Here is a 22,352-nt window from a genome sequence, read left to right as displayed (position 1 = left end):
GGCAGGGAAATCGGTTTTAAGGAATGGGATTACCTGTCGCCAGTGGGAGTAAGGTCTAAGATGGACTTAGATCAGCGGTTCATCCGTCAGAAGATCTTGTTTCGTCTATATTGGACTCCGGAGTTAATATTTCAGCTGGGCATGCCAACTGTTGGGGTTGTGGTCAAAGGCGTGACATGTTGCTACATATGTTGTGGGGATGCCCTTGAGTGGCTGACTTTTGGGGAGGGGTTCTTGACAGATTGGGTGCGATCTTGGGGACGGCATTCCTAGGTCATCATGTGCTGCGATTTTGCTTGCAGGGTCAGGGAGGTGCAATATATCTAAGAGTCATGGCTTTTGGATTGATAAAGGTAGTGGTACTGGCTGCAAAGTCAATTGTTAGGGTTTGGAAAACTAGGAAGAAACCATTGGTGGACAGATGAGTGCTGGATTTGCAAACTTTGGCAAGCTATGAGAAAATCATGATGCGAAAGTAGAAACGTGAAGGCGATTATCTGGAGATGTGAGGGCCGTTTAACCCCTTAAGTGCCAGGCTATTATGCAAGTCTATGCAAAAAAGAATGGGCATACAAGCTGTATGGTTGAAGTTGGTGTTCATGACTTGAAAACGAGACGGGTTTAGGCCTGGTGGGATTATGTAAGTGGGTGTTTGGTTTGTGGGTGTGTGACTAGTGTGGTTGTTCGTTTTTCGTTTTTTAAATGAATTATTTATTTCTTTTTTTAGATTCTGTTTGATGACGAGGCATGGGCTTGGTAGTTCATGCTAGTCATGGGCCAAGCAATGTCAGAGGAGTGAATAGGCAATTATTTGTGCGAGTTCTTACGAGGCTTTCACTCGATTCCCTGTAAAATGGACCAACTGCTTCTAAGCCTATGTTTAAATTCAATATTATGCTGTTTTTTGAAAATGATAAAAGGTGTTTACTATACAAAATTACAAAATAAGAAGAATGACATGCTTGCGTACCCACAGGATGAAGGGAGGGTGCAGTGGGAGGGTGCAATGTAACATTATGCTAATTCATTATAAAATAGTGTCTGTGAGGCAGGCACGCAGCTGCCTGTGGCCCTTGGAGTTTCAACACCCCCACAGAAGCCGGTCAACAAGGCCATTCGGGGAATACACAGCTATAAGCACCCCGCTCCCGTGACATGTCACCAATACACCAGCGCTACTCCAATGGCACACTTTAACCCTTCATTTATCCAAAAAGAAGGTTGCTTCCGAGCAGTGCTTGATTTGTAAAAGTGTCGGGGCCCAAATATTTTCTAGCGCTCCTGTGACACTGCGGGTGGGCCCCACTGCTGCCACCACCCATAGCTGCTCCCCACAGTGTCGACATATTTGGGGGTTACACACAACAGCTCGCACCTGCTCATTGTGGCTGACTAACAAACCACTTCATAATCTGTCTGGGACAATACATTCTGGGGCTAAAAAACACCCCCACAAATTAAGCTCTGCTTCCGAGTGACCGCATTTCTATAAGCATGCGTGACTGCAGGACTGTGCCACCCTCCGCTGTCCCAGTAGGGCGCGGGGCAGTTCGCCTCTGCTCCCATCATGCACCGGGCGCCCTGGGCCACCCTCCCCTGACCCAGGGGGGCGCGGGGCAGTTCGCCTCTGCTCCCGTCATGCACCGCGCGCCATGTGCCACCCTCCCCTGACCCAGTGGGGCGCGGGGCAGTTTGCCTCTGCTCCCGTCATGCGCCACGTGCCCTGGGCCACCCTCCGCTGACCCAGTGGGGCACGGGGCAGATCGCCTCTGCTCCCGTCATGTGCCGCATGCCCTGGGCCACCCTCCCCTGACCCAGTGGGGCGCGGTGCAGTTCGCCTCTGCTCCCGTCATGCACTGCGCGCCCTGGGCCACCCTCCCCTGACCCAGTGGGGCGCGGGACAGTTCGCCTCTGCTCCCTTCATGCACCGCGCGCCCTGTGCCACCCTTCCCTGACCCAGTGGGGCGGGGGACAGTTCGCCTCTGCTCCCATCATGCGGCGCGCGCCCTGTGCCACCCTCCCCTGACCCAGTGGAGCGCGGGGCAGTTTGCCTCTGCTCCCGTCATGCACCCCGCGCCACCCTCCCCTGACCCAGTGGGGCGCGAGACAGTTCGCCTCTGCTCCCTTCATGCACTGCGCGCGCTGGGCCACCCTCCCCTGACCCAGTGGGGCGCCAGACAGTTCGCCTCTACTCCCATCATGCACCGTGCACGGGGCCACCCTCCCCTGACCCAGTGCGGCATGGGACAGTTCGCCTCTGCTCACATCATGCACCAAGTGCGAGGCTACCCTCCCCTGACCCAGTGGGGCGCGGGACAGTTCGCCTCTGCTCCCATCATGCACCGCGCGTGAGGCCACCCTCCCCTGACCCAGTGGGGCGCGGGACAGTTCGCCTCTGCTCCCGTCATGCACCACACGCCCTCTGCCACCCTCTCCTGACCCAGTGGGGCGCAGGACAGTTTGCCTCTGCTCCCATCATGCACCACGCGCGAGGCCAACCTCCCCTGACCCAGTGGGGCGCGGGACAGTTCGCCTCTGCTCCCATCATGCACCACGCGCGGGGCCAACCTCCCCTGACCCAGTGGGGCGCGGGACAGTTCGCCTCTGCTCCCATCATGCACCACGCGCGAGGCCAACCTCCCCTGACCCAGTGGGGCGCGGGACAGTTCGCCTCTGCTCCCATCATGCACCACGCGCGGGGCCAACCTCCCCTGACCCAGTGGGGCGCGGGACAGTTCGCCTCTGCTCCCATCATGCACCACGCGCGGGGCCAACCTCCCCTGACCCAGTGGGGCGCGGGACAGTCCGCTTCTGCTCCCGTCATGCACCGCACGCCCTGTGCCACCCTCCTCTGACCCAGTGGGGCGCGGGACAGTTCGCCTCTGCTCCCATTATGCACCGCGCGCGGGGCCACCCTCCCCTGACCCAGTGGGGCGCGGGAAAATTCGCCCCTGCTCCCATCATGCACCGCGCGCAGGGCCTGCTCACCTGTATGCACTGGTTGTTGCTGTCTGCCACCACAATGCGGTTGGTCCCCGACGTGGAGATGCCCTGCAGGTTGGTGAACTCGCCCTTCTCCCGTCCACGGGAACCTGATGGAGGGAAGAGAGCCTTGTAAATGATATCCCACTGGGGCGCACATGCCCCCCGCCCACCCCTCCCACGTGCTGCGCCAACACATTATCTACAAAAGACACAACTCCATACATGTACTCGACTAATACCTGGCCTATGTTTGTGTTCACTTCTACTTTTAAAAATGTGTCATTTATGACAAAGCACATTCAACCATTTAATTGTTCTGACATTAAAAAGGCTGCACATGTGGCGGGCGTCTGATAAGCATAAAACCATTTAAAGCATTCCTTACGTTTGACGAGACAGTACATTAACACGCCGCACGATGGCAGCATTGGACATGAAATAAATAATACTCCGCTCCTGCGAGTAGCTGTTCAATTACAGTACTAAGTCCAGTGTGTGCAGTGCAGGCATGCAGAGTTCGGAGGGTCAGATGGCCACACACACTACAGTTTGTTTCTAGATACTTTGTGGTTTCTATGAAGGACATATTCCAATTTTTTTAATTTTTTTTTTTTAACAACCTCTCCAATTTCGTCACCGGGAACAACACGCGAGAAGTGTAAAAGGGAACCGTACCATTACTACGACAACACTATGTCGCCTGCTACGAAACTGCGCCTTTGCGCAGTAAAAAATGCGGACCCCCATTACTGCGACTAAGGGACGCAGGGGTGCGGGGGTGTCGCCTGCTCCTCTTAGTCGTGGTAATGGGGGCTGGGGGTTGCAGGGACGTCCCCCTTTTCTGCTAAATGGAGAGTGGGGGACAAGAACGTTTTAAGAAAAAAAAAAGAAAAAACGGACCGTGCTGCGCTAGCGCTGACCCACGTAAGTGGGTGGGAACTGACACCGCTGTGATCGAGGGAAGTCGTCGGCACACTTCCATGTGTGCCGCCGTTAAGGTAAGTGGCCGGGGGGCGGTGGGGGAGGGGGAGAAGGGTAGGAGGATGTGGGCCACAGTGATCTATTTTATCACTGCGCCACACCTTAATGGTCGTTGACATTTTTGTTGGTGGAATTACGGGCGGCGCAGTGATCACATAGATTTGTTAAAGCCAGTGTGGGAACTGAAGCACTGTGCAAATCTCCAGGGTAGTGAGGGCGCAGTGAGGACACAGGCGGAGCCAATGGAGGCTGGTGACTGCAACCCTCTGGAGATCACGTGGGCAGGGGACGTGGGCACAGGCGGAGCCCACAGAGGCTGGAGACTGCAACACTTTGCATTTCACCTGGGCAGGGAGAGCATAGTGTAAGGGGGCAGAAGGAAGACTCTGACACGGAGGGGTCATTGTGGTTGGCATAAACCTTTATTAAAAGTAAAAACGAAAAGACAACCCTAAGAGTGGTTTCCCTGCCTCAACCAATATTGCTAATGAGTCAAGATGTTAATGTTAAAGGACATTTGTACCGTGCACTCTCACCACCGAAGTGGTCCCCTGGCGCTCTGGAAGCTCTGAAAAAGGGGAGGAGAGGGGGTGGGTTAGTGGGAATAAACTGGAAAAGTGCAAGAGTGCAGTGATGTGCTGTTGGCAGCCTCAGCCCGGTGGGTCCGTTGGCTGGGCTTGGGCTGTTTTACTGTCGATAGTCGTTGCGTGCTGTTGTGCAAGTCTGTGTGTGGTTTGTTTTGTTGTTGCATTGTTGTGAAGTTCGTGCGGATTGCTGCGTTTAATGCTTGTGGTTGTGTTTGGTTAGAGTTTGAGAGGTGTATGCAGAGGGATGGAATTGTTAGTAGGTTGGTTAGTTGGCATTGCTGTCCTTGCAATTATGGGATTCCATCTAGGTGCGGTGCATGCTGAAGTTCACATTTCTATCTAGATGCGGCGCAAGCTAGGGTTCAGAATGACGCTAACAGTCACATTTCTATCTAGATTCGACGCAAGCTAGGTTCATAATTCTAAGTGAGGTGCATGCTAAGAATCACATTTCTATCTAGATGCGACGCCAGCTAAAGTTCAGAATTTGATACTAGTGTGGACCATGCTAACAATCATATTTCTATCTAGATGCGATTTCTATCTGAAGCTAAAGTTCAGTTCCCTACAGGTGCGGCACTAGCTAAAATTGGCAAGTAAGTTAATATGCATCACAAGGCAACATTTACAATCCATTTACAGTGGTCACAAGTCTTCCTAAGTGTGTATTGTCTAAGCCTATGGCAGTCTACGCTATGGAAGGTAAGGTAGAGTGATAGGGGCTTTCTGGAGTAGAGTAATTGCTCTACACCCCACCCATGCCACACTCACGTTTTGTTGGCGTCTGCTGGCTTCCTTGGCTTCCCCTGTGGACACCTGCAGACACTTCCTGGAGCCGCCTCTGTTGGAGCTGCCCTTGGCCTTGGGGCCCTTAGCCGAGGGCTGCACGGGCAGAGGGCTGCCCTGGAAGGACCAGTGATGAAGGGTGAGAGGACCAATGAGAACGGGCCTGGGCGGGTCGGGAGGAGGGACGAAAGGGATAGTAGGAAGAGGGTGCGGGGAGGGAGCGGGCTGCTGGGGGATCAGAAAAGGCCTTGGGGCCTGCAAGATTAAAAAAAATAAAAATAAAAAAAGCAAGGCGCTCCTGGAAGGGCCTTGCTGGTCACCGTGCTCCTCTGGCCATGGTGGTAATGGCTCAGGAAGCGTGTGTGCAGAGGGAGTAGGCCCTTAAGCACAACATGTGCAGTAACCAATGGAAGCCGGGGGGAGGTCGCGGGGGGCGGGACTGGAGAGGGGCGTTGGGAAGCAGCACTGGGAGCTCACGGCGCATTGGGGTGGAGATAAGGCAGAGATTGCTTGGATGGGCAGCCGGGGCACAGCGCTTACCTGATGGCCATGGTGGTAATGGCTCAGGAAGCGCGTGTGGAGAGGGAGTAGGCCCTTGAGCACAACATGTGCAGTAACCAATGGAAGCCGGGGGAGGTCACGGGACAGGAGGGGGACGTTGGGAAGCAGGATTGGGAGCTCACGGGCGCATTGGGTGGAAATAAGGCAGAGATTGCTTGGATGGGCAGCCTGGGCACAGTGCTCACCTAATGGCCATGGTGGTAATGGCTCAGGAAGCGCGTGTGCAGAGGGAGTAGGCCCTTGAGCACAACATGTGCAGTAACCAATGGAAGCCGGGGGGAGGTCGCGGGAGGCGGGACTGGAGGGGGATGTTGGGAAGCAGGACTGGGAGCTCACGGTGCGCATTGGGTGGAAATAAGGCAGAGATTGCTTGGATGGGCAGCTTATTGGTGGCCATGGTAGTAATCTTAAAAATATATATATATATGTAGGAAGGAATCTGACTTCAATCAGTGCATGAGGAGAGTCCCATGGGGATGAGGGAGTCTCTATGAAATTATAGGCTGCCATAAGGTAGAAATGAGGGAGACTGCTGGTAAGTGTATGAGGCCCGTTATGTAAGTATGAGTATGACTCCATGCCGTGCATGAGGCGAGCCCCGTGGGAATGAGTGAGCCTCTATGTAATTATAGGCAGCCATCAGGTAGAAATGAGGGAGACTGCGGGTAAGTGTATGAGGCTAATCATGTAGGAATGAGTCCCACCCCATGCAGTGCATGAGGCGAGTCCCATGGAAATGAGTGAGTCTCTATGTATTTACAGGCAACAATCAGGTAGGAATTAGGGGGTCTGCATGTAAGTTTATGAGGCCAGTCATGTAGGAATGAGTGAGACTCAACGCAGTGCATTATGCGAGCCCCATGGGAATGAGTGAGTCTCTATGTAATTATATGCATCAATCATGTAGGAATGAGGGAGACAGTAAGTGCATGAAGCCGGTTAGGCAGGAATGAGTCCGACTCCATGCAGTGCATGAAGCGAGTCCCATGGGAAAGAGTGCGTTTCTATGTAATTATATGCAGATGTCCAAAAAGAAAGTCCACTGCCCTATCTCAGAATCCCAGCTCTATGTTAAACTAAATGAAAGGAGATCTTCTTAGTCCAGAGGAATTACTCTTCCCATGGACACAACGGCAGTTCTTGGTTTACAAGTTTCTTTAAGTATTGGGCAGAATGTCTCCCTTCCCAGCCTGCCTCAGGGTTCTCGTACAGTTCCTGGACTGCCGGGAGGGAATGTCTCCCTTTCTTTAACCAGCCCTTCCTGGTCTCTTTCTCGGTCTTTGGGGTCCCAGACCCTGATTGGCAGACCTAGTTTCCTTCTACCATGCACGGCAACTGGAGTAGCTTGAATACTCCAACAGACTGTTATGGGTTCCTCACCCCGGTTGGCAGTTCTGGTTTCCTTCTACCAGGCACTGCGACGAAGAAGAGTGGCATGCATGCTCCTCCAAGCTGTGGTAGGTCCCTGACCCTGGTTGGCAGTCCTGGTTTTCTTCTACCATCCATGCATGGCAACAAAGGAGTAGCTTGAATACTCCTCCAGGCTGTGATGGGTTCCTCACACCGGTTGGCAGTTCTGGTTTTGTGATACCAGGCACTGCGACGAAGAAGAGTGGGCTGGATGCTCTTCCAAGCTGCGGTGGGTCCCTGACCCTAGTTGGCAGTCTGGGTTTCCCTCAACCAGGCACTGTGATGAAGAAGAGTAGCCTGGATACTTCTCCAAGCTGTGGTGGGTCCCTGAGAGTCCTGGTTTCCTTCTCCCAGGTACTGCAATGAAGAAGAGGAGGAATGTCGATACTTCTCCAAGCTCGGGTGGGTCCTTTTCCCTGACTGGCAGACCTGGTTCCCTTTTCTTCAAGGTCCCTTAGTACCAAACACAGACTTGGTTTACTTGCCTGCCAAGTACTGCATTCTTATGTCTTATTCCCACAGTTCTTTTAACCTCCTCCCTTCTGATTTAACAGCCCTGGGCCGCCATCTCTCTCCAAGTACTGTCACGAGGAAGATTGAATATTCTTATTACTTGATATGATCTTTTCTTGTAGGGGTCCTAGACCATAGTCCTCTCGTTACAGTATCGTGATAATGTTTCTCTTAGTGTCCCGTAGCGGTTATCCTCTGTCCCCCATTTTCCACACTCTTCTGGTTTTAGGGTTTTCTCTACCTTTTGGGGACCACCAACCATAGGCTCAGCCTCCCAAATACCTTTATGGTCCAAGCTGTAGCCCTAGGACGGTCACCGACTTCCACGGGTCTTCCGTTGGATCACCGGCGCTCTGCGACTACTCTCAGCTTGTCGCAGTGGTTCCGCAGCTTCTGGTCCTCGTCAGCGCTTTTCCCAGCCAGCCTCTCAGTTCGCTCTGTGTGTCCGGTGCAGACCGCCACTGCAGCGTCTCTGCATCTAGGTCTGCTCTTGCTGCTTTCTTTGCGGAGCACCGGTCCTTCGTTGTTCCTCTCCAGAGCATCTGACATTTGGGTGAGTCCGTTATCGGTTTCTAATATTCATATCTGGTCAAGTCTGTGGCTGAAGACTAGACCACCCAGATTGGTTTAACTGAGTGATCCATGCGGATCCATGCCTCCTCCTCGTCACAGTTCCTGGATTTGGATCTTCATGATATAGTCATCCCTACTCTCCCTCGTCTTAGTCCCTTTTAGTTCGTACATCCTATAGAAGTATATAGGATAGGAGGCTAGGGGTGAAGAGAGTAGGGGTGAAGGAGAGGTGTAGGTTTTAGATGGATACCACCTTCTCCCACAATAGTGGTCACTGGTCCCAAAGGGGTTCTCCCCACCCATGAGATGCACCCACTGAGCACCACCCCAAGGGGGACTATTGGGTAGCAGCCTGACCTCTTGGGAAGGGGCTCTCCCTATGGAAGCAGCAATGACGTCCTGGGATTTGTCACAACAGGAAGGACAATATAGAGCCTAGACACTGAAGCCTTGCAGAGAAGATAACCTGGGCAGGGAGAGCACAAGCAGGAGACTTTAGGACCCCCCTTGCTATCTGCATATTTCAAGTAACTTTGGGTCTCACCCTAAGTTACTAGGGGAATCCAGACGTGGACCCCTTGCTCACTATTCTTAGAGAGGCACAGCTACACCCTACTGATGGGGTTCAACCAGACCGAAACACGTGTCTGGGGTTGCTGTTGGTACTCTTGTTCAGAGGAGAATTGCCTAGCATTTCGGTGCTGGACTGCCCCAGGGCAGGACAAAGACTGATATGTTTGGGATATTTCTTCTCTGTGAAAGATAGTGAGCTAAAGACTCTGGGTAAGGCTCTTGTAACCAGGACTCATGTCTGGCAGAGAGTCTCCCAGGACCCCCCCTTGTTATCAGGAGACTTTAGAGCCCAGAGACTGTAGCCTTTGCAGGGAAGATAACCTGAGCAGGGAGAGCACAGGCAGGAGGCTATACATCCCAGAGACTCAAGGCTTTGCAGAGAAGATAACTTGGGCAAGGAGAGCACAGGCAGGAGCCTATGGAGCCCAGAGACTGAAGCCTTTGCACAGATGATAACCTGGGCAGGAAGAGCACAGGCAGAAGACTAGAACACCCAGAATCTGAAGCTTTTGCAGACAAAAATGCATGGACAGGGAGAGCACGGGCAGGTGGCTACAGGCCCCAGAGACTGAAGCCTTTGCAGACAAGATAATCTGAACAGGGAGAGCACAGGCAGGAGACTATAGAGCTCGGAGACGGGAGCCTTTAAAAAAAAAAACTGGCCATGGGGATCACAGGCAGGCGACTACAAACCCTAGTGACTGAAGCCTTTGCAGAGATGATAACCTGGGCAGGGAGAGCACAGGCCGGAGACCATAAACCCTAGAGACCGAAGCCTTTGCAGAGAAGACAACCTGAGTAGGGAGAGCACAGACAGGAGACTATAAATCCAAGAGACTGAAACCTTTGCAGAGAAGATACCCTGAGCAGGGAGAGCACAGACAGGAGACTATAAACCCCAGAGACTGAAGCCTTGGCAGATAAAAAACCTGGGCAGGGAGAGCACAAACAGGAGACTAAAGAGCCCAGGGACTGAAGTCTTTTCAGAGAAGATAACCTGGGCAGGGAGGGCACAGGCCAGAGGCTATGGTGCTCAGAGACTGAAGCCTTTGCAGAGAAGATAACCTGGGCAGGGAGAGCACAGGCAGGAGTCTCTAGAGCCCAGAGACTGAAGCCTTTAACCTGGGCAGGAAGAGCACAGGCAGAGGCAGGGCTGCTGGGGGCTGACACTCTTTGCAGATACCCACTTCATGGGCATTACGGCAGGAGACCAAAGATCCGAGCTGTGAGGAGGCTTGCGCTTAATACACTCCCCTCCCCCACTGCAGTAACTTAGTCCGTTCCTGGTAGGAAGAGGTTGTGCCCCACCTTCCTCTGGAGTTGAAAAGCTGTCGCACAAACACTTCAGGCCTGATTCACAGAGTGTTTTCCTATGGGACTGCGCCGTTATAAAACGCTTCTACGAATCCGAATCCGGCCTTCAGGACGGTTTTATTGGAAATGGGAATATTTTCTTTTGTCCCTCTAATTTGCCTCCCCTTAGGGTTCACAAAAAGATGTGATGGCTGAAAGATTTCAAATGAATCTTAACCTCTAGCATTGATCTAGGCGACCCTCCAGACCATCGATCTTCAGCATGGCAAAACATTACAGAAGGCAAGACCTTATGCAAATCAGGCTTGGCCCCACCCCAAAAGGGGCAGTCCAGCCCGAACTGTAATGGCGCATAGAGGGCTGAAAAAACGATGGTGCAGACAGGTGTAGAAACCCCGTGGTGTGGAAGATTGATACAGCAACGTCTGTGACAATCCACCCAACACATGTTTTGGTTCTAGTGTGTCCCTTTAGGGTTGCCATAGATTAAATGAAAAGTGACGTACGCAAATAATTGTAACATTTGAAGTGCTTTTGACTACATTATGAAAACCTTGATCACGTGTTTCAAAATTGTCCAATTTAGCTTTTGTGTTCGGTGGATTGAACTATTTGCCAAATACAAGACTGGATTTTAACGACTGGTGAATGGCTGGGGCTCCGCACCCCCGAAGTGCCTTCATGGATGTCTCGGAGTCCAGAGAACCCCCACTCTGTGCGGTGGCCACCAGGTAACACCATAAACTGGCCCAGAGTCGTGCATTTCTACCAGCACTCAGTCAATCGGGGGACATTCTAGGCGAGAATGGACATGCCCTCACCTCAAAGCAGGAAGAGGGGGGTTGCTCTAGGGAGAATGGCCCTTAGCACACAATGATGACTGTGCATGGGTACTGTGGGGGTGAGGGGGGGGGGGGATTACAAGGGTCCAGCACAAGGGGCGCAATGGCCTTTAAGTTTACAAACGGGTACACCTTTCCCCTAAATGTGAATGGGTGGAAGAATGGGTGAGAGGAAGCTTGAGGACCCACCATGGATATCCACCAGAGCTCTAAGTGCTTACTGTCTATCGAGACAAAAGCGAAGGCAAGCTTTAATGCAGCAGCGCAAGCTTTAATGCCGAAGTGCAAGCTTCAATGTAGCACTGCAAGCTTCAATGCAGCAGCGCACAAGCTTTAATGAAGCAGTGTGCAAGCTTTAATGCCGTGGCACAAACTTTAATGCAGCAGCGCGCAAGCACTAAAGCAGCAGTGTGCAAGCTTTAACGAAGCAGTGTTCAAGCTTTAATGCAGCAGCGCAATCTTTAATGCCGCAGCGTGCAAGTTTTAATGCAGCAGTGCAAGTTTTAATGCAGCAGCACGCAAGCTTCAGTGCAGCAGAGTGCAAGCTTTAATGCAGCAGCACCCAAATGTCCCCCAATGGGCATGAACCTTTGTGTCATAACAGCTGTCATTCAACAAAGGGTTTGCACGCATGCAAGCCACCTGGCAGCGGAGATGCCTCATCTTCCCAGGGATCTACATTGAATCGCAGGATACGCAGTGAACTTGCCCCAGATTCCTAGCACTTGTGCAAGATTATCATTTGTGAGCAAGCCAAGGGTCACCAGGATTCACTGCAGGTACATGGAGCATTTCAAGACTGAACAACGATAATTAAATAATACTATACTGATCAATCTTGCACCATGCAGAATCAATTTCTCATAAGGGGTCCCACTCCAGGAATCTGTCACAGCAGGTTCTCAAGGCACAGAATTGTCCAAAAGGGGACCCCCACAGCTCACTTGATAAAGGAGCCAGAGCAAGACACAAACAATTGCTGCCCTCATCCCCAAATTATGTAAAAGGAACAGGGGCTGGGATAAAAAAGAGAGATTAGCTGAACACCTATTTACCTCTGTAAACAAATGTACCATTCCAACAATAACATCAGCCCTGACGAAAGTCCTTCCTCAAATCTGCGGCTGAAACATGTTGGGCAATCCACAGACTCTCGCCAGATAATTATGAAAGGATAGAGGGGAGTCGGGCTGGGAGACTACATTTCGAAACTGCGGGGCCTGCTATTACGATAGGGCAATTATTTGATGCATTTTGACAGGAGGAAGTGCTCCTGTTCATGGTAATGATATCGCAGCATATAATTAGTTAGGGGGATACCTCTCCCCAGAAGAAGGCACTCGCGTATGCACATGGTGTTATTCTATCAGTAATGTTTCTTTCTGGTAAATAATTAGATGGGAATTGAATTAAAAGAGAATGTGTGTAACATTAATACAACCAATTAATTAAGAATTTATGGTAAGTTGTTTTATATGAAAAACAAACTTGGAAGGATTAATTAACTGAGGTGTTTGTGACGTGACTGATATGCAACACTTTGGCTTAGCAGTCGAATAGATGAATTCTGGGTGTATAAGAACCGATACGAATACCTCTCCCTGAGTTAATGCACCTGCTGCAGAAATCTGTAACACGAGGCTACAGGTCGGAATTGCATTGAGCTGAGCAAGAGTCTCCGCCTTGTGGGATTAATAGGACTTGAACTGGACAGTAGTAACACCTGCTGTTTACAGTGCTAGTGCATGTAACTGTAAAAAGGAGTGTCCAGCTGTATGTACAATTTTATGTTGATTACAGATATATCCCACTTACGACATGACGGCTCATATACCAGTGGATTGTGTAACTGTGCATTCAGCGAGTAAGGGAAGACGCACCTTGCAAGGTGTTCCGAGTTTGGCTCTCGCGCCCATCTCGCCATGCTTTCAGAAGTGCCCAGCGGGTGCCCCTGTACGGTGCCAGCTGCTCTGGCCATATACACACACACTTCCTTCTGCTGGCACTGAAAATGACGAGACTCTCAGGCCCCCTGCACTTGCTTGTGATGTTGTGCCCCCTGCTGATAAGAGCTCGTGCTGGTGTCACATGTCTGTTACCACGTGACCAATGTAATAAAAGGGAAGAGCGGGTTTAGATGTTGGGACGAACATCTAGCAAAGCGGAGTAAGAACTTCTGCCAAGGACTGGGTCAGAACCCGAACCCCCTCTGATCAGAAGACTCACTGCCACCACGGCAAACCCCTTTGACCGCTACCCGTGGCCCATCACTGCTAAGACCCTGAGAAAGCAGCCCTACTGTGACAAGACCACACAGACCAAGAAGAACACAAACCCACCATTACACACTCAACCTGAGAAGATGGAGTAATGAGGCTCAAGCCTCGGTATCCAAAAAGCAGTAAATGGATGCTTTGTGCATCGAAAGAATTGTCATCGATGTGAGGAATTAGACATTCAATTGTGTTGTGTATTTTATATTTATGATTCATAACTTAATTTTTGATGATTTGTTTTGTCTTATTATTTTTGAGATTGTATTCAGATGAAACAGTGTCTCTTTGTATTTCTTATTGTTCATAACACACATGTAAATAAAAAATGATACGATTGCTGATTGGACATTTGATTTGGAACTTTTTCAAGTTTGTACAGGCACAAGTTCAGTGAGTTTTCCTCCAGCAGCCGAATTGCCCAAAGACTAGCACGAATCAGGAGTCTGGACACTGGGACATCAGATGAGACTTCCGTATAGAAATGTTGGACAGTCTGGTAGTTAGTTCAATTCTGTTCGAGTTTCAGGCTGGGGTGCACCAATATTTGTAAACGTGTGACCTGTGTGTGCCCAGGCCCTGGGGCGCCCATGTGAACACAGGCTTCCAGGGGGATCCCTGTTATTGCATTGTCGGCTGGGTGCCCCCAGAAACTATGTGCCTGGAGCCTGCGCCCTGGGGGTCCATGCATAACAGTACTCACTAGAGATGGCCAATCGGAGCGCCCCAGGGCATGCTCTGGTGTGTGGCAGGCTCCGAGCCGCAAAAGCCCTGGGTAACGAGCAGATGCAGAGCAGGTCAAACCCAATGCCCGAAAGCTTCTTAAGGGTGTGTGGGAATTCTGTGAAGGAGGAGGACTTCTTCTGTGGAGGGGGGATTTTCCATAGCCCCTTCCCCTTAATTTCCAGCCCTGTAGGGGGGGGGGCAGCTACTGTCACAGTTAGTAGGTGAAAAGATGTGTAGTGTATGGTGGGGGATGGGTGTGTGCACAGAAGCTGCTAGCTGGTTGCCCAGACCTCAATGGTATCAACTTGGATTTCCTAGGCCTGCAGCCCCTCCGGGTGCTTCCGGCTACATCTCCAGGGACCCTCCTCAAACCCTACTTAATAAAGTTCCCCTAGCTCAGGCGTTTGCAACTTTGGCTCTCCAAATGTTTCGGACTACAATTCCCATCAGCCAGAGCCAGTAAAGTCAATGAGGGATCATGAAATGAAAACGAAATGATATTGTATTTATATCGCGCATGTACACAAGTGTTTCAGAGTGCGCTTAGGTAAAAAAGGGAGGGGAACAAGGGAGAACAAAAAAGAAAACGGCGATCTTGCTAGGCCCAGTGACATTTAAGAAAGCGCAAGTGCATGAAAAAGGGAAAAGGGGGAAAGTGCATGGAGGAGGACGGGAGTGGAAGTGCGGAACAGAATAAATACTAAATTAAATAAATAAATAAGGGCAATAAACCATGGTAGTGCAGTCAGCAGGAGGCAGGTGAAGTTTAGTCTGATTGGGTAAATCTGATAATTACAGAAGAAAAGTGGGAGGGGGATTGTAAGGGTACAGATACAGAACCCCAATGCAGGGGGTGGCCTGGAGGCAGTGCAGGGGGGTGGCATGGTGAGCAGGTACTGGTTCTGAATGACAGAGGGTGGCCGGGTCCATAATGCTAAGAGAAGAAACAGATCAACAGGGGAGAAGTGGAGCAAAGGCAGAGGCAAAGAGGAAGGTCTTGAGGAAAAGCATCTCCGTTTCCGGAAGCACCAGAAGTTTCAAGGTGGACGGGAGGCTGTTCCGAAGGGAGGCCTCAGCCGAAGACAGATCTACCACCATCTTTGCAAAACGACTATCCCTGAGGGAGTTAGAGGTAGAGGAGAGAAGGGCTCGAGAGGGGAGGTATTTACAGAGGGATAGTTGAAGGTATTTTGGACCCCGGCCCCAGAAAGCCTTGTGGACAAAGCAGAGGGTTTTTAATGTAATCCTTGCAGTCACTGGGAGCCAATGAATGGATTTCAGGGCTGGAGAGACACGATCCCAGGGCTTGAGACCAAGGACAAGTCTTGCAGTCCTGTTCTGGATAAGTTGTAAAGGGCAGAGCATGGAGGCAGGTAGATTTAGAAAGAGGATGTTACAGTAATCCAGTCTGGAGAGAACCAGAGCTTGGGAAATAATGATCTTTTGAGAGAAGGAGAGGAAAGGCAGAGTACCTCTAAGGAGGTGCAATAAAATGTTTTACTTTTTGGAGACGTCAGAGATGTGTGCAGAAAAGGAAAGTTTGGAATCAAAGATAACCCTGAGGCTCTTAGCCACACAGGTGAGGGTAGGAGGACGGCGAAGGGAGGCCAGCCAGAGAGTGAGAGGAAAGGATGGAGATGGTGTACCAATAAAGATGATCTCAGTCTTGTTTGCATTTAGACAAAGATCCTTGGCGGCATACCAATTGTGAATGGTGATTAGACAGTCAGATGAGGGAAGGAGAGGAAGTGGCAGAGGGAAGCCTGAAAATTAGTTGGGTGTCGTCAGCATAGCACTGGAAAGTTGAGCAGAAGATGGAGATGCAGTGGGCGAGAGTTGCCAGGTATTGGTTGAAAAGCCAGGGCGAGAGGTTAGACCCCTGGTGACACCACAGGTGGAGAGGGAAATAGAAGATAGAAAGGACCCAAATTGTACCTGGGATGGTCGATCAGAAAGAAAATAGGTAAGCCAAGCCAGAGCCTGATCAGTGATACCCAGGTTGTCACGGAGACGATTGAGCAGGGTGATATGATTGACTGCGTCGAACGCAGAGGAGAGATCGTGTAGGATGAGGACAGAGGGAATGTTAAAGTCAAGGTTGGAGAACAGGTCTTCATGGATGTTCAGGAGAGCAGTTTCAGTGCTTCTGGCAAGTCTAAAGCCAGATTGGTGATCGTGGAGGGAGCCAACAGTCTCAATGAAGATTTAGCTGAGTGATGGCCAGCTTTTCCAGGAGCTTACCCAAAAATGGAGTAACGGAAATTGGGCGATAGTTTGCTGGACATGATGGATCAGCTGTGGAATTCCTGAGGAGAGGATGCACAAGAAAGTGCTTAAGAGGAGGGCGGAAAGAGGAGGGCGGCGAGAGGAGGGGTGGAGACTGCAGCAGGGTTGGCCAGCTCCTTGCTGATTTTTGAAGAGTTTGGCCGAGTTGTTAGATGCTGCAGAGACGCGGGTTTGTATGTGGACTCCCATCTTAGTGCGGACAGCGGGTCAGTATTGACTTTGGAGCAGGCGGTAGGCCAGTTTGTCAGAGGATGAGCGAGAAGCCCTCAATTTTCTCTCCGCCACCCTGCACTTATGTTTAAGTGTAGCTAGGTCAGAGTCATACCAAGAATTGCACTTGGCTTTGGACTTCAAACGGATTGCTCTCATTCAAAGCTACCCTTCAAAGCATCATGAAGGGTTGGTCCCAGGGAGGCGCACGTGGGAGTGTAGTTTCTCTTCCTTGCACGGATGTCCTGGTAAAAACCAGCATTAACCAAGCCAGCAGCTGGGACTTCGGTCTAGGCGGTAGATGGCGTTAGCCAAGCATTGCTGCCCCTCGGCCATGTAATCACACCCTTTACCAGCGGTTGCAATTTCATAGCCAGGTATTAACAGTGTCTAGCAAATGCCCAAACGGTTGGCTTTGCCAATGCTTGTTTAATCTATATCCACTGCAATGTGCAGCCATGAACTGGACCAGCTATTAGTTATAAGCTAGAACTGCCCCCAAGTCGCTAAATATGTAATGCACGGGCCCAAGCAGCCGACCGTAAAGCGCTTGCATTCCACCCCACCCAAAATCAGTTCTCAAGAACCCACGCTTCTATGCACTGGAGCGCCAGTTTCACGCGTGTGCTGAATCTGCATTAAGTGACACTGGCTTAAACCCCCTTACTTACATGCAATGGTCTATGCATGAGCCCTCCCCTCCCCGGGCACAGCACTCTCGCCCATTAAACGCAGCTTATGTCAATTTGGGTGCCTTTACTACTCCTAAGTATGCCCTGTGCCCTGTGTCACCTTCCCTCCAAGCGGGACCAAGGCCTGCCCTCCTAAGATTCTGGTGGATCACTGCCACCTCTCTGAGTATATTCCATTCTGTGATATTAAAGTGTGTACAGTAATGGAACCCCAAGGACTGAAACCAGGAACTCAGTGGGCGACACCCAAAGGACCTCCAGTAAGGCTATCTGCGGGAGGGGGGGCAGGCACCTCACTGCTCACGCACCGCACCCCCACTCTTGACAGGCCATCTGAAGGTCTGGCAGAGAGTCCATATCTGTTCAGCCTTGTGTGTCCAGACGGGAGTTACCTCTGACCTTTAACATGCAGATAAGGAAATGCCCAGGACGCCAGGCCTCACCCTGTGTACACAGGCCGTAGACGATCCTGGAGTTCCAGGCCCATGACATCACCTTTTGGCGGCCTCGGAGGTTTCACTCGACGTCAGCAGCGGGAGTGGAGGTGACATCGGGCGTTGGGCGAGGGATTGCACCAGAATCTGAAAAGACCACCCCGGGTATCAGGCAGCTATACTAACCCGATGACTGGCATGGCTGGAGACCGAGGGAAGAGCTGCACTAACACTAGGGGTGGCATGGCTGGAGACCGAGGGAAGAGCTGCACTAACACTAGGGGTGGCATGGCTGGAGACCGAGTGAAGAGCTGCACTAACACTAGGGGTGGCATGGCGGGAGACTAGGGAGCGAGCTGCGCTAACACTAGGGGTGGCATGGCGGGAGACTAGGGAGCGAGCTGCACTAACACTAGGGGTGGCATGGCGGGAGACTAACACTAGGGGTGGCATGGCGGGAGACTAGGGAACGAGCTGCGCTAACATTAGGGGTGGCATGGGGGGAACTAGGGAGCAAGCTGCGCTAACACTAGGGGTGGCATGGCGGGAGACTAGGGAGCAAGCTGCGCTAACACTAGGGGTGGCATGGCGGGAGACTAGGGAGCGAGCTGCGCTAACACTAGGGGTGGCATGGCGGGAGACTAGGGAACGAGCTGTGCTAACACTAGGGGTGGCATGGCGGGAGACTAGGGAACGAGCTGCGCTAACACTAGGGGTGGCATGGCGGGAGACTAGGGAGCGAGCTGCACTAACACTAGGGGTGGCATGGCGAGAGACTAGGGAGCGAGCTGCACTAACACTAGGGGTGGCATGGCTGGAGACTAGGGAGCGAGCTGCACTAACACTAGGGGTGGCATGGCGGGAGACTAGGGAGCGAGCTGCACTAACACTAGGGGTGGCATGGCTGGAGACTAGGGAGCGAGCTGCACTAACACTAGGGGTGGCATGGCGGGAGACTAGGGAGCGAGCTGCACTAACACTACGGGTGACATGGCAGGAGACTAGGGAACGAGCTGCACTAACACTAGGGGTGACATGGCGGGAGACTAGGGAGCGAGCTGCACTAACACTCGGGGTGGCATGGCGGGAGACTAGGGAACGAGCTGCACTAACACTAGGGGTGGCATGGCGGGAGACTAGGGAGCGAGCTGCACTAACACTAGGGGTGGCATGGCGGGAGACTAGGGAGCGAGCTGTACTAACACTAGGGGTGGCATGGCGGGAGACTAGGGAACGAGCTGCGCTAACACTAGGGCTGACAGGGCCCGAGATTAGGGAACAAGCTGTACTAACACTAGGGCTGAGTGTGCCGGAAACTAGGGAGCGAGCTGTGCTAACACTAGGGGTGAGAGGGCCGGAGACTAGGGAACAAGCTGTGCTAACACTAGGGGTGACAGGGCCGTAGACTAGGGAGCGAGCTGTGCTAACACTATGGGTGACAGGGCAGGAGACTAGGGAACGAGCTGTGCTAACACTATGGGTGACAGGGCCGGAAACTAGGGAGCGAGCTGTGCTAACACTAGGGGTGACAGGGCCGGAGACTAGGGAACGAGCTGTACTAACACTAGGGCTGACAGGGCCTTAGATTAGGGAACAAGCTGTACTAACACTAGGGCTGAGTTTGCCGGAAACTAGGGAGCGAGCTGTGCTAACACTATGGGTGACAGGGCAGGAAACTAGGGAGCGAGCTGTGCTAACTCTATGGGTGACAGGGCAGGAAACTAGGGAGCGAGCTGTGCTAACACTAGGGGTGACAGGGCCGGAAACTAGGGAGCGAGCTGTGCTAACACTAGGGGTGACAGGGCCAGAGACTAGGGAGCAAGCTGTGCTAACACTATGGGTTCAAATAGGTACACAGGATCCTATTTATATGTACCACATCTTACTCCACCAATAGGAACATAGATTACATTATAAAAGAAGGATAAGATGGTAAACTTTCTCTACTTCCACCCCTCCTTCTCCCCCAACGATTAGACACCTCTGACAGATTCTCCGGCACTACAGGTCTTGACAACATAGACTGCGTGCAACATTCCAAATTTCAAAAAACATTTTTGTTTAATACAGAATATTTAAATTAAAACATAAGATACTACCCACACCTAACACAGTGTACAAAACTACCACTAAAACCTACAAAATCTAAAAAGCTAAATTTCAAATAAACCACTTACAAATGGACACAGACGAAATCACATATCACAGTACATAGAAAAAACCTAAATGTGTCACTAAAACAACATATAATCCCAACATGTTTCTGTTCTTTAAAGCCCCTTTCGGGCGAACATTCTTCAGGGGAACCTTTAAAACATCCACTATTCTTCTCAACACCGTGTTGAATGGGTAGTTTCAGGCAACCAGCCTGCAAAGAAGAGAAACAGAGGAAACTAATCAGATCCCCAGGGGAGGGGGTATTACCAAATGTAAAAGTGGAGTTGACTCAGTCAAGAGAACAATTCCACAAAAAGGTTTAGAAATTAAACCAATTAGATTTACCTTAATGTGGTGAATCTTCAACGCACGTCTGTAAATGACAGATAGGCTAATTTTTCTTCATTGAAAAACCAAGATACTTCAAAAGGCGTCTCAATCCGCCGAAAATATCGTCACACCTAGAAAGGACACATCACACTACCAATGAGCCACAGATCACTACAGGACAACAGTCATGAATTGTTCAGGATATATTAAATAAAAATTACCTTCACGCAAGTGAAGCCACCCACAACGTGGGGCAAGGGGAGGAAATCCCTTGTAATGACAACCAAGTCTGCAGATGATTACAAAAGAGGACGCAGAACCAATCTGTAATATAAGAAGGGCGGTCACCAACCATCTCAAAGAGCATTAAAATGCACCGATACACCACGGCTCCCAAATGTGTAAAAAAGGGAAGAAAAGAAACCATTTTAAGCCCAGCCTAGGTCGTGCATTAGAGCTCATGCTTCCAAACAGCAGTGTCATACACCAGCGGTCTTCACAGCCATTAAATGTGTAAAAACATGCTGAACGTGACCAAGTAGTGAGAGATAGTACACAACACCTCAACGTTCAGTAAGTAAAAAACTGCGGAAAAGGGTAATAGCCACCAACATCACTAAAAGTAATGTAGCTACTAAAGTACAAGAACAACATGCTCACCTCTAGATTAGGAGAAACAAACTCCTCGCTAATGACTCGCGGGGTTTGAAAGAAGACCGTGCAGCACCAGCATGTGTTTTCACCAAGTGCAGCAAAACACTCACCACTTCCTAGTAAACACTAAGAAAGGACTATACTTTGATTAAATACTCGCCGGCAAGAAAATACAGCGGCCATCTTTTACATGCAATTTTCCTAGTGAACACTAAGGAAGGACTACACTCTTCAGTTAGGTACTAGCCGGTAAGAAAAAACTAGAGGCCATCTTTGCATCAAACCACCCAACAACAAGGGGAAGCAGTGTTGAGAAGAGAGTGCACTGGGGGGCACAAAACCATTCAAAAGAAATCGACACAGCATTGCAAAAATCAAGCAACAGACAGTCAAATTTTTGCAAATATAGATGGCACAAAATAAGGAAAAATCAAAAAAAATTTTTTCAAAACACAGCCAAAATTGCAAACAATAATCAGATTGCAGAAAACATTTATGTTTGGCTGACCAGATGCCAATCAATACTCTCATTGAGCCCCAGAACATTACTTTGCAATTTAAAAATAATTTTTTGTTCCAGGTTCAATAATTTCTGGTCTGTCTCGGCTTTCCTATGGCCATGCACCTTTTTCAAAATAAACCACGTAAAGTCATTGCAGCCATGTTTCATATCAAGAAAATGTTTCACTAAAGGAGCTGCAATCACTTGATTTCTGATGCAGCTCCGATGTTCCACCATACAGACTTTACATTGTCTGTTAGTCTTGCCTACATAATATAGGCCACAGGGGCATGTGATTAAATACACAACATTGGATTTGTTACAGTTGGTCATTTCATTACACACCCATTTCAGATTAGGTAAAATTTGTATATATCTAATCTCTTTAGTTTGGGCACACATACTACATTTACCGCAAGGAAAATGCCCTTTTACTTCCGGTAAACCCCATAACCTGGTTTGTCTCACCAGTGGTGTACTTTTCTCAGTTACATCATTCCTGATCAAAATGTTCCTTAGGTTTTGACTTTTTCTAAAGGCCACCAAAGGGGGCAAGGCTTCTTTTCCTCTGTATACCTTTTTCCAAGTTTTCATCACAATAGATTTAATTTTGTACGATAAATTTGAAAAAGTATTAACAAAAACAGTACCAATCTTTCTCTTTATTTTCACATTTTTCTCCAAAAGAGCCTCCCGATTATTATTGTATGCTCTTTTTGAAGCAGTCTTAATCACTCTAGGTGGATAGCCTTTGTTTCGCAGTTTCTGAGTAAGTGCGTCCGCACTTAGACGGAAATCCTCTTTTCTACTACTATTCCTTATTAACCTTAAAAACTGCCCAAAAGGTAAGTTGTTTTTCAAATGCTTAGCATGATGGCTTTTAAAGTGCAGAAGAGAATTCTTGTCAGTAGTCTTTGTGTAGGGCTTCACTTTTAACACTCCATTCTCATGAAATATGGTAAT

The 22,352-nt window shown here is 50.2% G+C and overlaps 1 protein-coding gene across 3 annotated transcripts in view; it reads right to left on the bottom strand.

Moving 5' to 3' along the window:
- Positions 1-22,352, bottom strand: part of TRIM3 (tripartite motif containing 3) — a 551,630-nt gene that overhangs the window by 87,912 nt on the left and 441,366 nt on the right. For all 3 annotated transcript variants that reach the window (XM_069640490.1, XM_069640489.1, XM_069640491.1), the window contains exon 7: positions 2,989-3,092. In XM_069640490.1, the coding sequence (XP_069496591.1) occupies positions 2,989-3,092 (104 nt within the window). The remainder of the gene's footprint in view (positions 1-2,988; positions 3,093-22,352) is intronic.

This window comes from Ambystoma mexicanum, chromosome 7q (assembly GCF_040938575.1).
Source record: "Ambystoma mexicanum isolate Mex_15411 chromosome 7q, UKY_AmexF1_1, whole genome shotgun sequence".
Classification (NCBI taxonomy): Eukaryota; Metazoa; Chordata; class Amphibia; order Caudata; family Ambystomatidae; genus Ambystoma; species Ambystoma mexicanum.
This window is presented reverse-complemented; position numbering and strand designations above follow the sequence as displayed.